Source organism: Lepidochelys kempii, chromosome 6, assembly GCF_965140285.1.
Source record: "Lepidochelys kempii isolate rLepKem1 chromosome 6, rLepKem1.hap1, whole genome shotgun sequence".
Taxonomy (NCBI): domain Eukaryota; kingdom Metazoa; phylum Chordata; order Testudines; family Cheloniidae; genus Lepidochelys; species Lepidochelys kempii.
This window is the reverse complement of record NC_136385.1, coordinates 23,589,483-23,608,537: the sequence shown is the minus strand read 5'-3', so window position 1 is coordinate 23,608,537 and position 19,055 is coordinate 23,589,483. Positions and strand designations below refer to the sequence as shown.

At 44.6% G+C, this 19,055-nt stretch overlaps 1 protein-coding gene across 2 annotated transcripts in view; it reads left to right on the top strand.

Annotated features, from left to right (window-relative positions):
• CEND1 (cell cycle exit and neuronal differentiation 1) overlaps positions 1-17,884 on the top strand; it is a 29,874-nt gene extending 11,990 nt beyond the window's left edge. For both annotated transcript variants that reach the window (XM_073347152.1, XM_073347153.2), the window contains exon 2: positions 8,864-17,884. In XM_073347152.1, coding sequence (XP_073203253.1) covers positions 9,068-9,463 — 396 coding nt within the window. In that variant the 5' untranslated portion in view covers positions 8,864-9,067 and the 3' untranslated portion in view covers positions 9,464-17,884. The remainder of the gene's footprint in view (positions 1-8,863) is intronic.
• The last annotated feature ends 1,171 nt before the right edge of the window (positions 17,885-19,055 follow it).

Genomic DNA, 19,055 nt, shown 5'->3' with positions numbered 1-19,055 from the left:
AGCAAGTACTTGGATTTTTGGGTACCAACTTTTGCATGTGCAAATGGCATCCTCAAAATTGAAACAGCCCATTTGAAAATGTGGCCCTTTGTGTCATAGAAGGTTAGCTTTGATTTAGATGATGGTGACTGATTTTCAAAGCCACCTACAGGATTTGGGAAGCCATTGAAATTAATTGACATTGGGCATCTATATTCCCCATGGCAACTGAAAAACGCAGCCTAAATTGGTGTAAGAGTGAAGGACGTGGCGATGGCTTACTTATTTTGAAAACTACATATTGGTAACTGAGCTATTGTGAGGAGAATAAAGCTCTGTTCTCGGTAATCAGGCTATCACATAAGCCATAGATATAGATGGCCCAATACTGCTGAGCACTCTCAATTGTCATTGACTTCAAACAATGAGAAATAAGCAATTTCAATGGGAGTTGTCAATGCTCACAAACTCCATGGAGACCCTCAAGGTTAGGGCCATAGTATTATGTATTTACCTATTTCCCTAAGAGATCACCACCTTCCCTGAACCATGCCGCCCCAGCTGAGGGCTGGAGCCCCATTGACATGAATGAGAAGGGGCTACTGGCTGGGCATTCTCCAGGGGGAGCCCTGCACTTCTATCATTTCTTCCACTCCTCTTTGTCTGAAAAAGCCAAATCCAATGATCTTCAGGACATGTCTTCTTTCCCAGGCATTTGGAAACAGGCTGTAAGGGCAAGAAACTTGGTGAGGAAGGAGGGTGAGTTGAGTGGGTAAGTGGCCTTATCCATTGGCTGTGGGTCACACTGAATGGTATTACCATGTTTCTGTAATGGTTGATGGTTATTCTGGGGTACTTTAATGTGATGTTGAGGGTACTTGCAGTGCACTTTTCTAGAATGTGTCTAAATCCAGATAAATAAATCATTGTACAGCTCACACTCATGCTAGAGAATTCCTGATGCTACGGAGAGCAATACGTTTGGGGAAAGATTCTTGATGTAAGCAATCTGGGTGAAATAATGAGGCGTGGTTCTGTGTCACAGCGTCTCTTAAGCCTATGCCCGGGGAGCAGCCACACTTGCTCGCAGCTGCGCCTAAAGGCAGAATGTAGCTCATAGGTAGCATTAATAACAAAACAATATCAGACACTCATACAGCACCCTTCATCCCAAGCTATGGTCCACCTGACCCTGCTGTGTGTAGCCCAGGGGGACAGCAGTCCACCCCACATTGCACCATAGGGGATCAAGGCCTTGATAGTGCAGTCAGCTGCTGCACAGGGTACTACATAGTGTTGGAAGAAAGGGGTATTTTGGTGCCACTTAAGCCCTATTTTCAAAGCTTAAGTGGTGCATGGCTCTCTGCACAGAAGTGAATTTCACTTTTAAGGCTCAGACTTCCTACTTCAGGTCTTTAGCGAAGGGTAAAGGTGCTGGCTGAAGAGGGTGCCCCTTGGGTGTTAAATATTGGGATTTTCTGGAACTGTAGGTTCAGATCTTAGCAGCATTGATTTAGCATTTCATCCTTCCATGGAAGATAACTTGATTTCCATGCATCTTAATATAGGGATTTTAGGGCTAGATCTGCAAAACCTAGGTCCTTCCTACTCTGCATGAAGACTGATGATCCTATGAGACTTTATAGGAAGAGTAGGGGTTTGCCCTGTTGTGCTTAGCCCAGGTTCCCTCCTTTTTCCAATGCTGTGCCACACACTGTGCATTGGTTGGCTGCTGTGTTTCAGAGGTACTGTGTGTACCCAGGCCCCGATCCTGGATTGTGCAGTGTGCAGACAAACTGGTGCACCCACACATCACACAATGCAGAGTGAGGGCCGTAGCTGATCTACTATTCGGAATGAATAGTTCTATTATTAATACCAGTGAACTAGATTGTGCCTTTAGATGCAGCCCTGAGCAGCCTCCCAGGAAAAGCCACAAGGGACTGTGACTCAGAGACACCCCACTAAGGCACAATTCCTCCCCGGCTTCTTCCCTCTGGGATCATGATTTATTGCTGGTCTATATGGGCAGGAAATTACTATATTGAACAGGAGGTTGGACTAGATGACCTCCTGAGGTCCCTTCCAACCCTGATATTCTATGATTCTATATTCCTTCAGTGCTGACTCAGTTACTCTGGCCAGTGAATGGGGGTTTGGCACCAAGGCCTCACTCATTCCTTGCCCACCTGCTCCAGGGCATGACGAAAAGGTTTAGTAGCTTCTGACTCCCATGTGCCTGAAACTGAGGTCTGGGAAGCCCAAGTAGGGAGGTAAGGTGGGGGCTCTTACTCCCTTGTGCATAATCCGAGTCAGCGCCAAAGATGATTTTTAAGGATTCCATTCGATTATTAATAGCCCACTGCAATGGCTATACTCTCTCTCCCATGCTAATGTGACACCATAGCCTACACTAATATGGAAGTTGGGGCTATATGGAATTGTGGTGTATTGAAAATTGTAGGTGATCATTTTCAATTTCAGGAGGTTTTCCTGGTCCTGCTTACAGATAGGGGGCTCTGTAGGGAAGTGTGTGATCTGGGCCTAGCAGCGATTAGTCAGCAGCCTGCTTTGTCTCTCTCTGTTTTAGAGTTCTCATGTGTTGTTCTGAATTCTAAGGCCTGGTCTACACTTAATTAAATCAACCTAACTATACCACTCAGGACTGCGAAAAAAATTGTGCCCTGAGCACCACTAGAATGACCTAACCCCTGGTGTAGATGTGGTTGAGTTGGTGGAAGGATTCTTCCATTGACCTAGCTACAGCCTCTCTGAGAGGTGGATTAACTATGTCAACAGAAAAATCCCTTCCATCAAGGTAGGAAGCATCTACACAACAGAGCTGTAGTGTAGATGTAACCTAAGAAATAAAGTAGTGTTACATTGCAACCTTCCCGCAAGCGTATTTTATGTTTAGCTAATTTCTCTGGTTGTATGCTGTGATTATAGCAAGAATGGAAACAAAATCCATGCATTTAGCAATGTACTACCAGGGAGTCCACACAACCTGTACTCCATTCACACAGCCCCATCAGCACACTGCAACAGAAATCCCCACATGAGCCTGAGCACGTTAGATATTGCAGTGTCTCCTCTTCCCTGCAATTACACCTGCCTTTATTTCGAACCTGAAATCAGCAAGGAGAGGATAATAAGGCTTGGGGGTGGAGGGTTGAGAAACAGGCCTTTTATAATTCTGGCACATTACAGTAAAGCAAACGGTGACTCATGCATTCTGTTTGGTGCAGGATGGATGCATCTTTCATCTGCGCAGGCAGGGGAGGCAGGAATAGATTTAGTTTCTAATCCTCTGGGGGCTCAGATGTAATTCTGTGAGCAGGTGGGGTGCTGGGAGCTTCATTCCCGATACGGGCCCTGTTCTATTGGCTGGGGTTGGTGGTTACATCAGTAGCACTGCATGACTTCTACTGCACTGACCTTGGAGAAGCTGCAGCACCAAGGACTGATGCTGAAGACTTTCCAGAGAGGCAGAAATTTGGAAGGATTTTCTTTTTTCTTTGTCATCGGTGTCATTATCTCATTTCCCTCTTTGCGGACCCGTTTCCCAAAGAAAGAGCTGGGAAGCTGCATTCTTGGCAGGCCAGCCCCCTTGAAACAGCTCTGGTTGTTAAACAAAGAAGTAATAAGGAGAGAACCCCGTGCCTTTTGTGCAACCTGTTCGCAAGCACAGTCAGCTGTGTAGGAGGCAGAGAGAGAGAGAGAGAGAGAGATGGAAGGAGGAGGAATGGGCGGAGAAGCAGAGAGAGAGAGAAATAAATGTCTATAATAAGGGATAAGGAAAAAAAAGGAAGATGGAGGAACAGGTAGCTGGAGAGAAACAATCTGGCGGTGGGGAGAGAAGAAAGCCAAAGGCAGCTTAAGAGATAAAGGCCCCGAGTTTTTCTCCTTTAGATTCTTGCTTAAATTTAAGCCCATTGACTTCAGCTGGACAGCACAGCTGCTTAAAGTGAAGCAGGTGCTGAAGTGCTTTGCTGGAGTGGGAACAAAAGAGGAGGAGAGCGAGCTAGTTGGAAGGATTCAGAGCGGGTTTAAGCCAGCTCAGAGGATGGCAGGGAGCCTGCTACCCAGAAGGTTGGAGAGCATTAAAGAAGGGGGGTTAAATTCTTTGCTGGTGAGCAAGGAGCACGTGGAGGGCTGGTGTTCTAGGCTTGGAGAGAGAAGGGTAGCCCAGGTGCCTGTAAGTGAATACGCAGCTGACTCCTCTACAAACTACCCACCCTGTCTGCTCTGCCACAGCCATCACCTGGGGTCCCTGCCCTCTGCAGGGATAAAGGGCGTTTCAATCTCCCAGCTGCTCCACTCACCCAGCTGAGCCCAAGGTCTGAAATGACACAGGGCAGTTCTGTGATGTGGGGCCTTCTAGCATATTGTGAAGACAGAGTGAAAAATGTCTGCAGGTTGCCTTAGTCAAGGAGAGGGCGACAGGAATAACAGGAGTGAATATTTTATTCATATTACGTATAGTACAGTAATGCCTCCAGGGTCCAGCTGAGGTCAGGGGCCCATTGTACTAGGCCCAAGTGAGACTCAGACACCGCAAAGAGCTTACAGTCTAAATAGACAAGGCAGATAAATGGTGGAAGACAGGACAGACGGGGCACTGAAGCACAGAGATTAGGTGATTTACCCCAGGTCACACAGGGAATGGAGCAGAGCTGGGGACTGAATCCAGGTCTCCTGAGTCCCAGTCCAGTCAGCCTCATGATACTTTTCAAACATTGTCAAATGAATGACCCTCTTCTTTGCTGAAATTCAAGAGTGGAGCGATTCCAAAGGGCCCTAGTGAGAGTGACTCTGTTGACTGAAACCATCACATAGTCACGTCCCTTGGTGCTAGTCATTCCATGCAGGCTGGTTTTCCAGCAGGAGAGTAGGTTTCTCTCTTTGTAATGAGTGCAGCTGGTTAGAACATTTCTAACTGCATGTCTTTTTGTTGAAATATGCTGTTCTGTCAAACCCAAAATGTGTCATGGAAACGGATAGATTTCAGCATTGTTTTTGACCAGAGGTTCCAGGGCTCTCTGGTCACGGAGACAGAGAGAGACCCGAACTGAAAAACTGAGCTTTTCAATCCAAATTAGCCACTTCAACACAATTCTGTTCTGCAAAAACATTTGCAAAGCTTTGAGGTCCTTGTTTTCCAATCTACCTGAGGGCGGGGTGCATCAGGTGAGTGGTTCTGGCCTTTTGAGTTCGGAGTGGAAATCTTAACTTTTATATTTTCAATAGTACGAGTGATCATCATTTGCTCGTTTTGTGTCTAGAACAACATTTAATATTGTGGGCTAGCTCCTCCGACAACGTCAATCTGTGTAGATCAATTACAGTTAGAGAAACTATGCCAATTGACGACACCAGGTGAGGATCCGGCCCATATATAACTGTTAGTCCAGTTTGGTAGCTGGATTTGATATACACTGAAAGATTATTGCGTTTTATTCCTTGATTAAGGAGCCTGGGACTAGAGTGGGTTGGGAAATTAATAGAAGAACACCAATTATTCTGAACGTGGCTGGAACGGCTGTGGAGACTGACAGTTGCATATGGAGCCTTTCACTTCTGTATCACCACCAGCGTGGAAACAAGCAGAGTGGCCGTGGCCAACAATTGTACCATCTCATGGCCGTTTGTTGACTTTATATGAAGTGCGTTTGGGGGTTTCACTATAGTTCCTGTAGGCCGGGTGTCCACAGCATGGCTAAGAGCCTTAGCAGGGCCTCACGATTGAATTTGCATGAAGCCTGCATTACATATGAACCAACTGTGCTGACCACACAAGTGGCCCTTCTAGATCTGAGCTGAGTTAGGGCAGGGTGGGAGAAGGTTACATTGCTGCAGCCTGTGCTGTACTTATTCCTTGGAAAAATAGATATCCGACTCCAGGGCCGTCACTCTGGCATCTTTCATAGCGCAATGAATTCACTTCAGAAATGGCACTTGTGTTGATGCTACATTCTTGGTGTTGTATTTTTAGCTACCTGCATCCTTTGTTTTTGCTTGTACTATGGTTAGATCTCAGAATTTGGATCTGCATTCAGATCCAGATCTTAAATGGCCCAAAATTTTTGTGGGGTTGATTCAGCCCGCTATAAGAACACAGGAATTGCAGGACCAGAGCAGTGGTCCATCTAAACCGGCCCCCCTGGACATTTCATGAAACTAAAAAGGCAGCAAATGTAAGAATGATAAAAGGAATTTTTTTTTTCACAATGCAGAATTAGTCTGTGGAACTCATTGCCATAGGACATCATTGAGCCCATGAGTTTAGCAGGATTCAAAAATGGATACAGATAACAAGAATATCCAGAGTAAGGATTATGAAAAAGAGGGGGGAAATGGAAGGGATACAAGCCCTCATGTTCTAGGGCATAAACCAACCTCTAATTTAGGGGGGGACAAGAAGAAATTTCTTTTATGGACAGTTTATTGTTTTATCGGCCATTTTAGGGTCTCTCGCACCTTCCTCTGAAGTAGCTGGTACTTGCCATTATCAGAAACAGGATTCTGGACTTAGATGGAGTACCGGTATGGCAATTCCTATATTCATATGTCTCTGACAGCAGCCAGTACCAAATACTTCAGAGGTTGGTGAAAGTTTGACCCCACTGGTCAGTGTATATTATGTGTCCCCCTCCGTGCCTGATCCACAGAGGGTATGGGTCTATTACAGGCTTCTGCTTGAGAAGTTTGCTTTTTAGCTCAAGCTGTAGACTTCTGCTTTCAGCTCCGGAGCTCCCTGGTTCAGTCCCTGGTGTTGGCCAAGTTGATGGCTGTCTGGGATTTGAGATGCTCAGTGGGCTTTGGCTGCACAGGAGAAGCTGCTTCTCTCTGGAAGAAGCATGTAAGCAGCTGGTGTTATGCCTCCTGCTCTGTACCTGATCCACTGAGAATGTGTGCCTGTTATAGAATTCAAGCTACAAAGACCCAGGCATGCCTGGTTCAATTTCTGGTGTTGGGCAAAATGATGGCCACTACACAAGAAACCGCATAGTGGACAGCTGTGGAATAGGAGGTTTCTACCTAAAACCAGATGACAAGTAGTTGGCTTATTTCCCTTTGTTGAACCGAGCCCCTGTGCCCCCCATGTAGCTTTATTCCAACCCAGCCTCACTTTGGGGTGGGGGGGAGGAGGGGAGAGGTAAAGTGCTAATTATTCTAAATGTTTCCCAGAGAGGGGGAAGCACATTGAACATTGCACAGAAATGTCACCACTTGCTGCAACCCCTTATAAACAAGAGAATTAGAGGGTTTTTAACCCCCCCACAAACCATCATTCGATGAGATTTTTGAAGTCGGTGGGTCATCTCGGAACAAAAGTGCAACAAACGAAGCCCTCTGGCTGGGGAGGTTTCCATGAGCCTCCTCTTCTAAGCTGTTAATAAGCTCATATTTCACTTAGCTGGCAGAAAGCTCTCCACAGGACCCTGGAAGCGCTGAAGGTCAGCAGGGAGATAATGAAGAAGGCTGCTCAGATCTGACGGTTGCCTCCTGTTTACTCATTATTTCCCAGATGCATCACTGACACCAGACATCCCCAGTGCAGCTCTGGCAGAGAGCTGGCTGGCAGCAGCTTCTCTTTTCTTTCCATCACATGGAAGCTGTAACACCAGCCTGAGTCCCTGTTGATCCCTCTCATGCTCCATCCACTTGTCATTTATGCCTCATGGGTCGGGCAGTACCAAATTCGTGGCCGTGAAAAACGTGTCATGGACCGTGAAATGTGATGTCCCACCATGAAATCTGGTCATTTGTGCGCTTTTACTCCATACTATACAGATTTCATAGGGGAGACCAGTGTTTCTCAAATTGGGGGGTTCTGACCCAAAAGGGAGTTGTAGGGGGTTGCAAGGTTATTTTAAGGAGTCACGGTATTGCCACCCTTACTTCTGTGCTGCCTTCAGAGCTGGGCAGCCAGAGAGTGGCGGCTGTTGGCTGGGCGCCCAGCTCTGGCAGGCAGTGCAGAAGTAAAGGGTAGCAATACCATACCAGGCCCTCCTTACTTCTGCGCTGCTGCTGGCGACGGCTTTGCCTTCAGAGCTGGGCTCCCGGCCAGCAGCCGCCGCTCTCCAGCTGCCCAGCTCTGAAGGCAGCAGAGCCGTCGCCAGCAGCAGCGCAGAAGTAAGGGTAGAAGTACCGCAATCTGCCCCCTACAAAATACCTACAACCCCCCACAACTGCTTTTCGCATCAGGACCCCTGCAATTACAAAACCGTGACATTTCAGATTTAAATAGCTGACATCATGAAATGTACTGGTTTTAAAATCCTATGACTCTGAAATTGACCAAAATGGTTAGCTGTTTTTTTCCTGGCAGGACTAACTATTATCAAGACCATCCCTGACAGGTGTTTGTCTAACCTGCTCTTAAAAACCTCCAATGATGGAGATTCCACAACCTCCCTAGGCAATTTATTCCAGTGCTTCACCACCCTGACAGGAAGTTTTTCCTAAAGTCCAACCTAAGGTACCCCTGCTGCAATTTAAGCCCATTGCTTCTACCCTCAGAGGTTGGGAACAATTTTTCTCCCTTCTCCTTGAGAACAGTAAGTTCTCAAGTAGAATTTTTCTTCCTTTGCCTATCTGTAAATTTCGCTGATTATCGATGGAAATATTTTTGTAGTCCGTTTGTATGTATGTGGTGAAATCAATGTTTATTGACCTTTACTGATAAAAGATCTAATCCTTCAAAGCCCACATATACTAAAAGGACAATCACTGCCCCGATCTGTACAGCTTGTCTACAGTTCCACCGCAACCTATAAGTAGAGTGGTTCTGACTGTAAAACGTGCTCTCGGTGGCTCTTGTATCTATCACTCTGTGCATCCTCTTCACTCACCTCTCATTTTCTGTTTGTTCTTCCAGGTTCCGTGTCATGTCCTGGTGAAATATTGGCAGAGTGAGAAGGTTGCCGGGACGACGGCTACCAGGGGATCCATTTGAGGTCAATTCATCAGCCTGCCTACACCAGGTGAAAGCAACGTGGGTACATATAGCTGGTAGTAATATCCTGAGAGCCGGCCCTGTGAAGGTCAGGCCACCCCCCACCCCCCGACTGCACTCATAGGGATGGAATCTAAAGGAAGCACCCGAAGCGGAAGCAAACCTGATGCCAAGGCCGCCAGCTCAGGAAAGCCAGAGAAGCCCAACCCCGGGCCTGCTATGAATGCAGACAAGAAGGAAACCCCCTCCAAGGAGCAGCCCGCCCCTGTGGCCACAACGAAGAAGGCAGCCAGCGAGGCAGCTGCACTGAATAACCACAGCAATCTGAAATCCAGCCCTGCAGCCCCGGAGGTGCAAGAGGCCACCGGCCAGTCCCCTGACTCTGAGCACAAGGGAAACGGCGCAGAGGAATCCTCAGGCAGTGTCTTCGACAACGTGAAGCCACTGGCCATTGTTGGAGGTGTGGTGGTGGCTGCCATTGCTATAATTCTGGGAGTGGCATTCCTAGCCCGGAAAAAATGAAGACCGAGAAAGGGTTGGGGGAGAGAAATATAATCAACTGTACAGTTCCTTTTGAAACACATGCATGCAGTAAATTCTATACATATCTATACATATAGAGAGAGAGCGCTAGATAGGGTAACTACAGCACCAACAACTACTCCAAAAGTCTTGTTCCAAAGGAGCTGTGCCAGTTTGACCAGTATGGGTACTCCGTGCACTCAATATGCGCTTTCATGTAATATAACTTGGCTTGTACAACCGTGTATAGATTACAGCTTCTCCTGATCAGTGTAAATGCCAGTGTCCCCTCCCCCACGCTCCTCCCCAGGAGACTCCCCACTTTCCCATAGTCCCAGCATTTCCAAGCAGAGGTGTTCTACGTCCCATCCTGAGACCCTGCTCTATTTATTTTGATTTTTTTTAAATTGGGTTGTGGTAGAGAAGAGGAAAGGGAGAAAAGGAACAGTAATAAGACCCAGTTCATCAATTATTGTGGTTTATTATTAGTATCATACCCCAGCTTGTGCTGGGCGCTTTGCAGACATGTAAGATGGCAGCTCTGAGCTTCTGGCCTAATATGTACATTATGTTCCTAATGCTTATCACCCAACCTTTAAAAACAAACAGACAAGACAGGAGTAACCTATAGCCGGAGGTGAGCTGACTGTGTGATATAGAAGAGTGTGGATCATATGGCATTATGTCTGAGATGCAAACCAGTAGCTACAGTGAAGCTCAAGGGGCAAATATGTCTCACTGAGCTCTACAGTGCAGTTTGCAGCCCATGGAGACAACATACAAGGCTTGGAGTCCCATCCCATCTTTAGTCATACAGAGGACAGTTTCAATCTGCTCCATTTTATGTATATTGGGGGCAGCCCCAGGCACCCAGCCATTTGCCAATGCAGATAAGGCCATTGGGACAGAGTTTGGGCATTCCTGCCCTAGAGGGTGAGAGACTGTTTTGGACATAATACAGTATTTGATAAACTTAAACTGGCCTCAGCAGAGCACTTAGGGCTCAATCCAAACTGCACTGATGTCCGCTGGAGGTTTTCCGTTGACTTCAGTGGGCTTTGGCTCAGGCCCTTAATCCTGGTGCTTTTCCATAAAAGGTTGATCTCTCCTTGCGTGCGGCAAAGGTAGAAGAAAAGGCAGGCAAGAACTGGGCTTTAAGGGCAAGTAGCACATGGAGCACTATGGGAATGATATACATGATCCCCTTTATGCTGGGAAAACCATGTGCAAAAGTGATGAAAACAGATTTTGTTTGGAGAGATCTTCTACTGCCTGATTTGAGTCTACCAGGAAAATGTGAAATGCCCATGTCTTGAAAGTGGAAACAATTTCCCAAAGCTTGGAAACAGCCTGGTTTCTTTGCTGGGGCGGAGGGGAAGGAGGTGAGATCTAAAACCAGATCATGGGTAGGAAGGGAGAAGTAAGGGAGGGGATAGATGGAGGCTCCATTTACTACATTCACTGAAGCCTTTCCCATGACACTGAGAAGATGGGACACCCAACTCTTCTGAGGATGAGTGACCTTTCCAGACTCAGAACTTCCATTACGACCCCTATTTGCTGCTGCTGCTATTGTATGGAAAGGATTCTTTATCCAATGTTTTGTTTTAAACAGAGCCAGAATTGAAACAGAATAACCCAAAGAGTCATTGGAACTCAGCAGTAGTACTTGCTAACTGGTGAGCGATACACAGGAGTGTCACAGTTTTGCAGCGATGATTGGCAAAGATACTTTTCAAAAGCCAGAGAAACCGGTCCAAATTCAGAGGAAATGTAGAAGCGGGGTGTAAGTTACATGTCTGGAAGGGAGCCTGAGCACCTGGGCATATAAACCAGTATAAGGGCTAGATGAAGCATCAATTATGCCAAGTCTCTTAGTTTCTTACACCAGATATCTTGCATCTTTCACTGACACATCTAGTATTGGCCACTCTTGGTTGACAGGATACTGGACTGAATGGACCACATATCTGATCCAGTCTGGCAATTCCTAGATGTCTAACTCAGAGTCCTTTAAGAATTTGTCCTACTGAGTGCATGTGGCTCAACAGAATATTTGGGCACAGTTTATTTACAAATTCCCTTCTCTTCCTGCAGTTAGATTTTTCACCATCTTTTCTATGAGGCTCTTAAAATATTCCCAGACATATGTGGCCTCTTTGGGTATAAAATTCTATCTCCTGGTTTCCAAACTATTATGTGCTTCCGAGTTTTAACCTGCATATGTTCTTTTCCATTGCACAGACTGATGCAATCTGATCAGGTTTGCCCCATTGTTGAAACAAGTGCTAACAACCACCTTGCTTAAACTTGATAGGTGCTAGCACTGTTTCACCTGTATTGTGGACAGGATTTATAACTCCACCTTGTAATACACTCCCTCCTGTACTGAGAAGGCTATGGGAAAACCTTAGTAAGAATAGGTTAACTACATCATGGGGGATTCCTTGTTATTATCTACCCAGAAGGCTGTTTGGCTGCTTGTTTCTTTAATAACCTTTCCTTGTTGGGGAGCTAATGTGTCCCCATGATGTTTTGCAGATGATGAGATGTTAATTTATAATTGTAAGCTGGGGTGAGGATAGGGTGAAAAGAGGGAAGTGCAAAGTATTGACCCCTGAGATGGAGAAGAAATCATAACTGTCTAGCCTGTCTCCTGCCAAGGCAGGGTCAGTGACTCCTAGAACTTATGAAGCAGAGATTTGATTTCTAGTTTCCAGTGTAAGTTACTTCAAGAGATGCTTCCCTATTTGTTGCCCTCCCATTTAGTTCTGGCAGATGTGTTTTCCAGTGGAGTGTGTGATAAAAATCACAGATCTAGCTCCTTTCTGTTCTGAACTAACCAGGGTAGACAGAAATTCAAGGAGGAAAAGGAAACATTGGATGCTTCGCAGGAGCCCTCCTCTCTTTCTCTTTTTAAAAGTATTTTAACTTGATTGCATTCATCTTTGGAAAACCGAGAAAAAAAGTTCTGAGCTGGGAGGGGCCTAACTGCAAAACTTCCATCCAGATTTGAACTGTTCCCCAAAGCAATAAGATACGTGATTTGGATGCAGGGCCATCTCTAGTTCTAAGCCAATAATTTCCTCCTGAAATAGGCCAGGGAGGTTATTGAGACACGGGAGACGGTAACGGTGGGAGGACTAGAACTCGTCATCTTGAAAAATAACCTTGCCCTCAATCATATTTATGGCCGTGAAGAAATAGGTTAGGTCTCTAGGGGAATCATTCACTTACTGTAATTGCTCGGTACTGTGGTCCACTGTCATGACTCATTCTCCAGAACCCAGCACATTTGCTGGTCTGAAAACACCCATTTTTGTGTGGATGTGTACAAACCCACCGCCTGCTTGAAGAATATTACATGTATATATTACAGTTTACTGCAGTCTTTGTAAAGCTACACAACCCATATTTTTTGTAAAGAAAAATATTGAGACCACTCTTTATTTGTGCACCTGCATTCACACAAAGTGTCCATGTTTTCGTTTTTGTACCATTTGCATTCTGCCCAAAGCAACATTTTTGGTCACGGTTTCTTACCACTAAGAGAATGTCTGGCTAGGAAACTCCTGAATATATAGCGTCCCCATTGTGCTACAAGCTAATAATTACTGTCTCCCCACCTTCCCCAATAGTCACGTGGGCTACTTTGCTTTTAAAAAGGTACTTCCTCTTTTCAAGTATTTTGGAATGTGTTGTGTTGTGTTGTAGTGGAACTAGTGCTGGTTTGAGTCTGGTATATCACAAGGAGGTGCCATGCAAGCTTCCTAAACACACAGGGTTTCGGTGCCCTTCAGTCCTGACTTGCAACTACCTTTGAGCAGATGCTGTCTGTTATACCTTTGTGCTGCACTGCATGGTGGTTTCCTGTTGAGCACAGAAGGCCAGTGAGAACTAGACTGAGAAGAGCAAATGATCTCTCTGTTGGAACCTACGACAGATTGAAACCCCATTTGTCATGAGGCAAAAGGCTAACGAATGAACTTGCTGTGCTAAATAAATAGTTGTCCTGTTTTGCGGCAGCACTGAGCACATGCCTTTATTTGCTTGATGTTTTGTGTTGTGTTTGCTGTAATATGAGGTCCTCTTAGTGACGTCTCCTCAATGAGAATGAATTAAAGCTTGAAACGGGTAAGATTCCGGCTTGGGGGTTTGTAGGGATCTAGATTGCTAGTTTACTCTTATTGATGCTGTTTATAAATTAGAAATTTGATAGATTAACTATACAAACACTGCAGTAGAAAATGCAGCTTATCTTTAAAACAACAGATTCAATTACTACATTTGTTCTATTTTGAAGAAGCCACCCCTCTCGACCTAATGCAAGTTACATGTCTGGAAGTGGTTTCCCCTGTCCCTAGCTCTGTAAAGCTGACATTGGCCACCTTTCCTCTGGTGGGGCCTTCTTTTGACTCCAATGGGCTTTGGATCAGGCCCAGGCCTCTTAATAGTTCTGCTGTGGGATAGAATCACATCTGAGCGTGAGGGATGCTCCAACAGCGTTTTCAGCATCGTGAGAATGTGTTCTGCTTTCTATCTCATGTAGGCCCTGATTCACCAAAAGCACTTAAGCACATACTTAACATTAAGTAAACCCGCTGCCCTTCAATGTTACACGCCTAAGTGCTCTGCTGAATCAGGGCTTTGGGGGCTGATCCAAAAAACATGAAGGGGAGTCTTTCCACTAATTTCAATAGGCTGTGGATTAGGCCGTTAGAGCTATTTTCCCATTTTCTCTCCTTCTTCTTCTTCTTCTTTATTTGTATTGTGGTAATGCCTGGCATGGTCCCTCTGTGCTGGGTTAATTTCGCTCACAGGGAATGGGGAAAACAATCATTAGGTTTGATCTTAAAGGGTTCCACGTGTGGAGCTCTCACATACTTCAGGTTCTATCCTTTGATCTCATGGACCGCCAGGGAAACCATAAGCAGAGACTATGAAGAGTGTCCTTCTCACACGGTGCATCCAAACCTACTGCTCCATTTACATCTAGTGAATTACTCCTAGCCCCAAAATATAATGTATTTTAAAACAATTCTTAAATAATTTAAGGACTTGGATCATCAAGAAATGACTTTTCTTGGCCCATTGATTTTCAAAACTCTTCCAACCCAATCTTGATTTTAGTTTAATCCTTCACCAAAGTCCATCTGTTGCACATACTGCTTATTACTTTTAACAGCATGTCCAATTGTATTAAGGGCATTGAGTGTAGGCTGATAAACGTTAGCTATTATGTTTAGTTTGTGGCAGATGATGAGGTGATACCTAAATTAGACTATCAAATGACATAAATTATATTTAATGTTCCTCTCCTCAGGCTAGACTGTCATAGCCTTGATCACACTCAGCAGCACCTTATTTCCCATTGACTTCAGAGGGACTAATCATGTAAGGTACTATGTAGCCTAAAGATATTGTAATCTGGCCCATAGACAGGAGACCCACTGAAGGCCACATGTGTCATTCAGTCCAATGTCTTCACAGGACTACTCACTATGTCATTCCATAATGATGGTGCTTTGACCATGTGCCATTGAGACGATCATTTCATTGCACAATTTTCTCATGCAGTTAAGAACTTTTCCTCATTAGCTGCAGGTTTTTGCCCTTTTTCCAGCCATCATCGGAGAATAAATTCTGCACTTCCATTAACTGTTAGGTATTCATAGGCTATGACCAAGTTCCCTCCATCACTCCAAAACTCATTTCTAGTTTATATGGGCCAGATCCTCAGCTGGAATAAATTGGCATATCCCCATTGACTTGAATGGTGTTACACTGATTTACGTCAGCTGAGAATCTGATCCGGGACATATGTTTCCTTACACTTAATGGCTTATCCTCCAATTTTGGAATAATACTTGCTTCCCTTCTTTACATTTTATTTAGCATTCCTATAATCTTCCCAAGCAATTTTCCAAGTGTGCTCTCGCCAGGGCTATGCGGAAACCAGATTTATGTGACTGTCACAAATGCAGGAGTAGATTTTTAACAGTCCAAAGAATAGCAAAAGTTATGCCATTTAATATATAGATGGCATACTCAGGGGCTATATGTCCCAGGCGGGGAAGGAGGTGCACAAGCTTTTAATCTGCTATAGTTACCCAAGTCACAAGTAAATATTACGGCCCAAGTCTGCAAGGTGACGAGTTTCCTCAATTTCCATTGAAGTCAATGGAAGTTGGGGACATTCAGCACCTCACAGTATTAGACCCTTAATTTGCTAGTCTCATTCTAGTCCTCATTATTGCACATCAGTGACTCACTACATGATTGGCACTCTGTTCAAGGGAGGCCCCCAATTGGAGCACTGAGGAATGATTGCAGGTCAGGGTTGAGATGCACTGGCAAAGCTGCATGAGGGAAGCTACCACAGTATTTGCATGCACTCTGCATGGCTCAAGCCAGTGCTATTGATCCTTCAGTTATCTGAGTGCAGAGATGAAAGAAATTAAATATATTTCGTTGGACAAAAGACTTGAGGCCTGATTTTGAACTAGGTCCATGGCATGGATCATAGTGGGCCTTGGAAATCTGCTAATGTGCATGGCACATGCTGTATTTCCCCCGCCACAAAAGAACAGGTTTGAAGTCGGTGCATCAGCTGGGCACAGAAAAGTTTGCAAGCTTTGTTTCCATGTTGGTGGGCTGTTCAGATTGTGTTGTCCCATGGGGCTAGGTTAGTGTGAAGATGCGCTCATCACATGGCAAGTTCACATTGCCTTGAAACAGCAGCTTTCCCAATCAGATGAATCTCAGAGCAGGCAAACACTATGGAAGACCACAAGTTACTGGTCTTAGCTATTCACAGATGTGGCTCTACCTTCCACTGCTGCATTGCCCCCATCTTAAAATCTCCATTGAGTGCAAACGCTGTCAGTGACTCACCTGATATGTAGTGATGTGACCGAGTTTACCACGAGCAGTGAGAGCAGAATCTGCTGTTCTACACTACTTTTCAATGATAAAATAGAACTGGTTAAGATCTACAACATATTCACATGCCATGCCTGTTCCTACTTCCCCCACGTGAACTAGCTCCTACCCTGGAGTCTGCAATCTTCCCTGCATAGCCATCTTCCCATTCCACCCCACCTTGGTTTTCACAGTTGGATCTGGCCCACTTAGGGATCTGGGCCAGGATCCCAGGAATCAAAGTTTTTGCCTTGATCTGCCCTTGCACGTTGATGCTACGGTGCAACAATGCCCAGCAGTGAGAGAGAAACTTTCTGCCTATCTTCATCAAGCCCTGCAGTATGTGCCAGACTCTAACTCTGTAGCTTCAAACAGTCCAAAGTTTCTAGGGCAAATCAACAAGGACAGCATATTTCCCCACCTCCTTTTTTTTTTAAAAAAAAGGAAATTGTTTGACTTTATTAAGTTTTGAGCAGCCCCTCTTAACCCTGGTGCCTTTTCCTGAATCACTGGTTAGGAACCTTTCTAAAGAAATCTCTAAAACATGCAATTCCAGCTATCCAAAGACACTCCACCATCTGCTAAGGTAGGTTTAGGTTCTTTATGAGGTATCGGAGAAACTAAAGGTATATAAAGGAAACTTGCTGGTCTGATTAAAGGGGATTTTTTTTTAAACTAGAAATTCTTAAGAGCCTGATCCAAAGCCCATTGAAGTCAATGGAAAGAGTCCAGCACATTACTGGGTGAAGCCACGTTAGTTTGCAACCATATTTGAAGTCAGTGGGAGTCTTTCCATTGGCTTTGGATCAAGCCCTAAAAGTTTTCCAACTAATAGTAATTATCAGAGTGACACCTTGATTTTTTTTCCCTATACAGACCTACTGGTCACGCACATAATTACCTGTGTTTAACATACAGGTTTGATTTTTTTTTTGCTTTCAGAGACAGTATGCTGCTGGGTACATTTCCCAGGGAAAATGGACACCTACCTACACACAAAAGCTATACAGCTAATTTATACCTTTTTGAATTTATAATCTTGTCTATGCTTCTATGGACACTTTGTATGGGCTGCAGCTCAAATCCTAAAATAGTAAAGAATTTTTCCTTTCCCATATAGTATTCTCTTTACTTTGACTTTAAAAAAAAAAGCGTATAAATGCAATAATGCAGGTAGACTAGAAATACTAGATTGAAAATTAAAGTAGTTTAGCTTGTCCCATTGTGACTTACAGTGTTGTATGACACCCAACGCTGTATCCTAGCATTCTCAAGGCTTCCTACGTAGCTGAATCTAGTATTAGCTTTGAAACCCATTGTGTGAATGGTGGGTGGGTGGATTGGAAATGTGTACTCTCTACACACTGTATGTTACTCACATCAGAAGCTGTATGGCCACTCCATATGCTGTGAAACTGTAAATGATTCCAAATACACCTGTAACTCTTATCAGGATTGTGTGAAATAAATTATATATATATATATACACATACTGTATAATGCTAACGTGACCATCTTTGTGTATTTGGGTATGTGAGTGAAACCAGCCATTCCTTCTCTCGCTCCTGAGTGATAAATACCCATCTCTAGGGATAATATTGTTAGTCATGCCTAAAGACCCCCAACTGAGCTCAGGAGCCCATAGTGCAAGGTGCTATATATACATATTGTATGAGATTGGTGCTGCCCTGAAGCACTTACAATCTACATAAGACAGATGGACAGAGGAAGCATTCTTAGCCCCATTTTATAATTAAGGAACTGAGGTGCAGACCCCAAAATCACAACAGAAATCCATGAACCCAAGTCTCCCGCATCACTGTCTGTTGCCTTAACTAAAAGGCCATCTTTCCCCTCCTGCTAGTAGCTGTTTGTCAGGGTTCCTTTCCCACTCTGAACTCTAGGGTACAGATGTGGGGACCCACATGAATGACTCCCTAAGCTTATTCTTACCAGCTTAGGTTAAAAACTTCCCCAAGGTACAAACTTTGCCTTGTCCTTGAACAGTATGCTGCCACCACCAAGCGTTTTAAACAAAGAACAGGGAAAGAGACCACTTGGAGACGTCTTCCCGCAAAATATCCCCCCAAGCCCTACACACCCCTTTTCCTGGGGAGGCTTGAGAATAATATCTTAACCAATTGGTTACAAAATCATCAAAGACCCAAACCCCTGGGTCTTGGAACAATGGAAAAATCAGTCAGGTTCTTAAAAGAGGGATTTTATTTGAAAAAAAAAAAGGTAAAAATCATCTCTGTAAAATCAGGATGGAAAATACTTTACAGGGTATTCAGAGTCAAAACACAGAGGATTCCCCTCTGGGCAAAACCTTAAAGTTACAGAAAACAGGAATAAACCTCCCTCTTAGCACAGGGAAAATTCACATAAAACAAAAGATAAACTAATCCACCTTGCCTAGCTTATCTATACTGGTTGCAATATTGGAGACTTGGATTAGGATGGGTTGGAGAAGATGGATTTCTGTCTGGCCTCTCTCAGTCCCAAGAGAGAACAACCACGTACACAAAGAGCACAAAACAAAAGCCTTCCCAAAGCTTTGAAAGTATCTTGTCCTCTTATTGGTCCTTTGGGTCAGGTGCCAGTCAGGTTACCTGAGCTTCTTAACCCTTTACAGGTAACAGGATGTTGCCTCTGGCCAGAGGAATTTTAT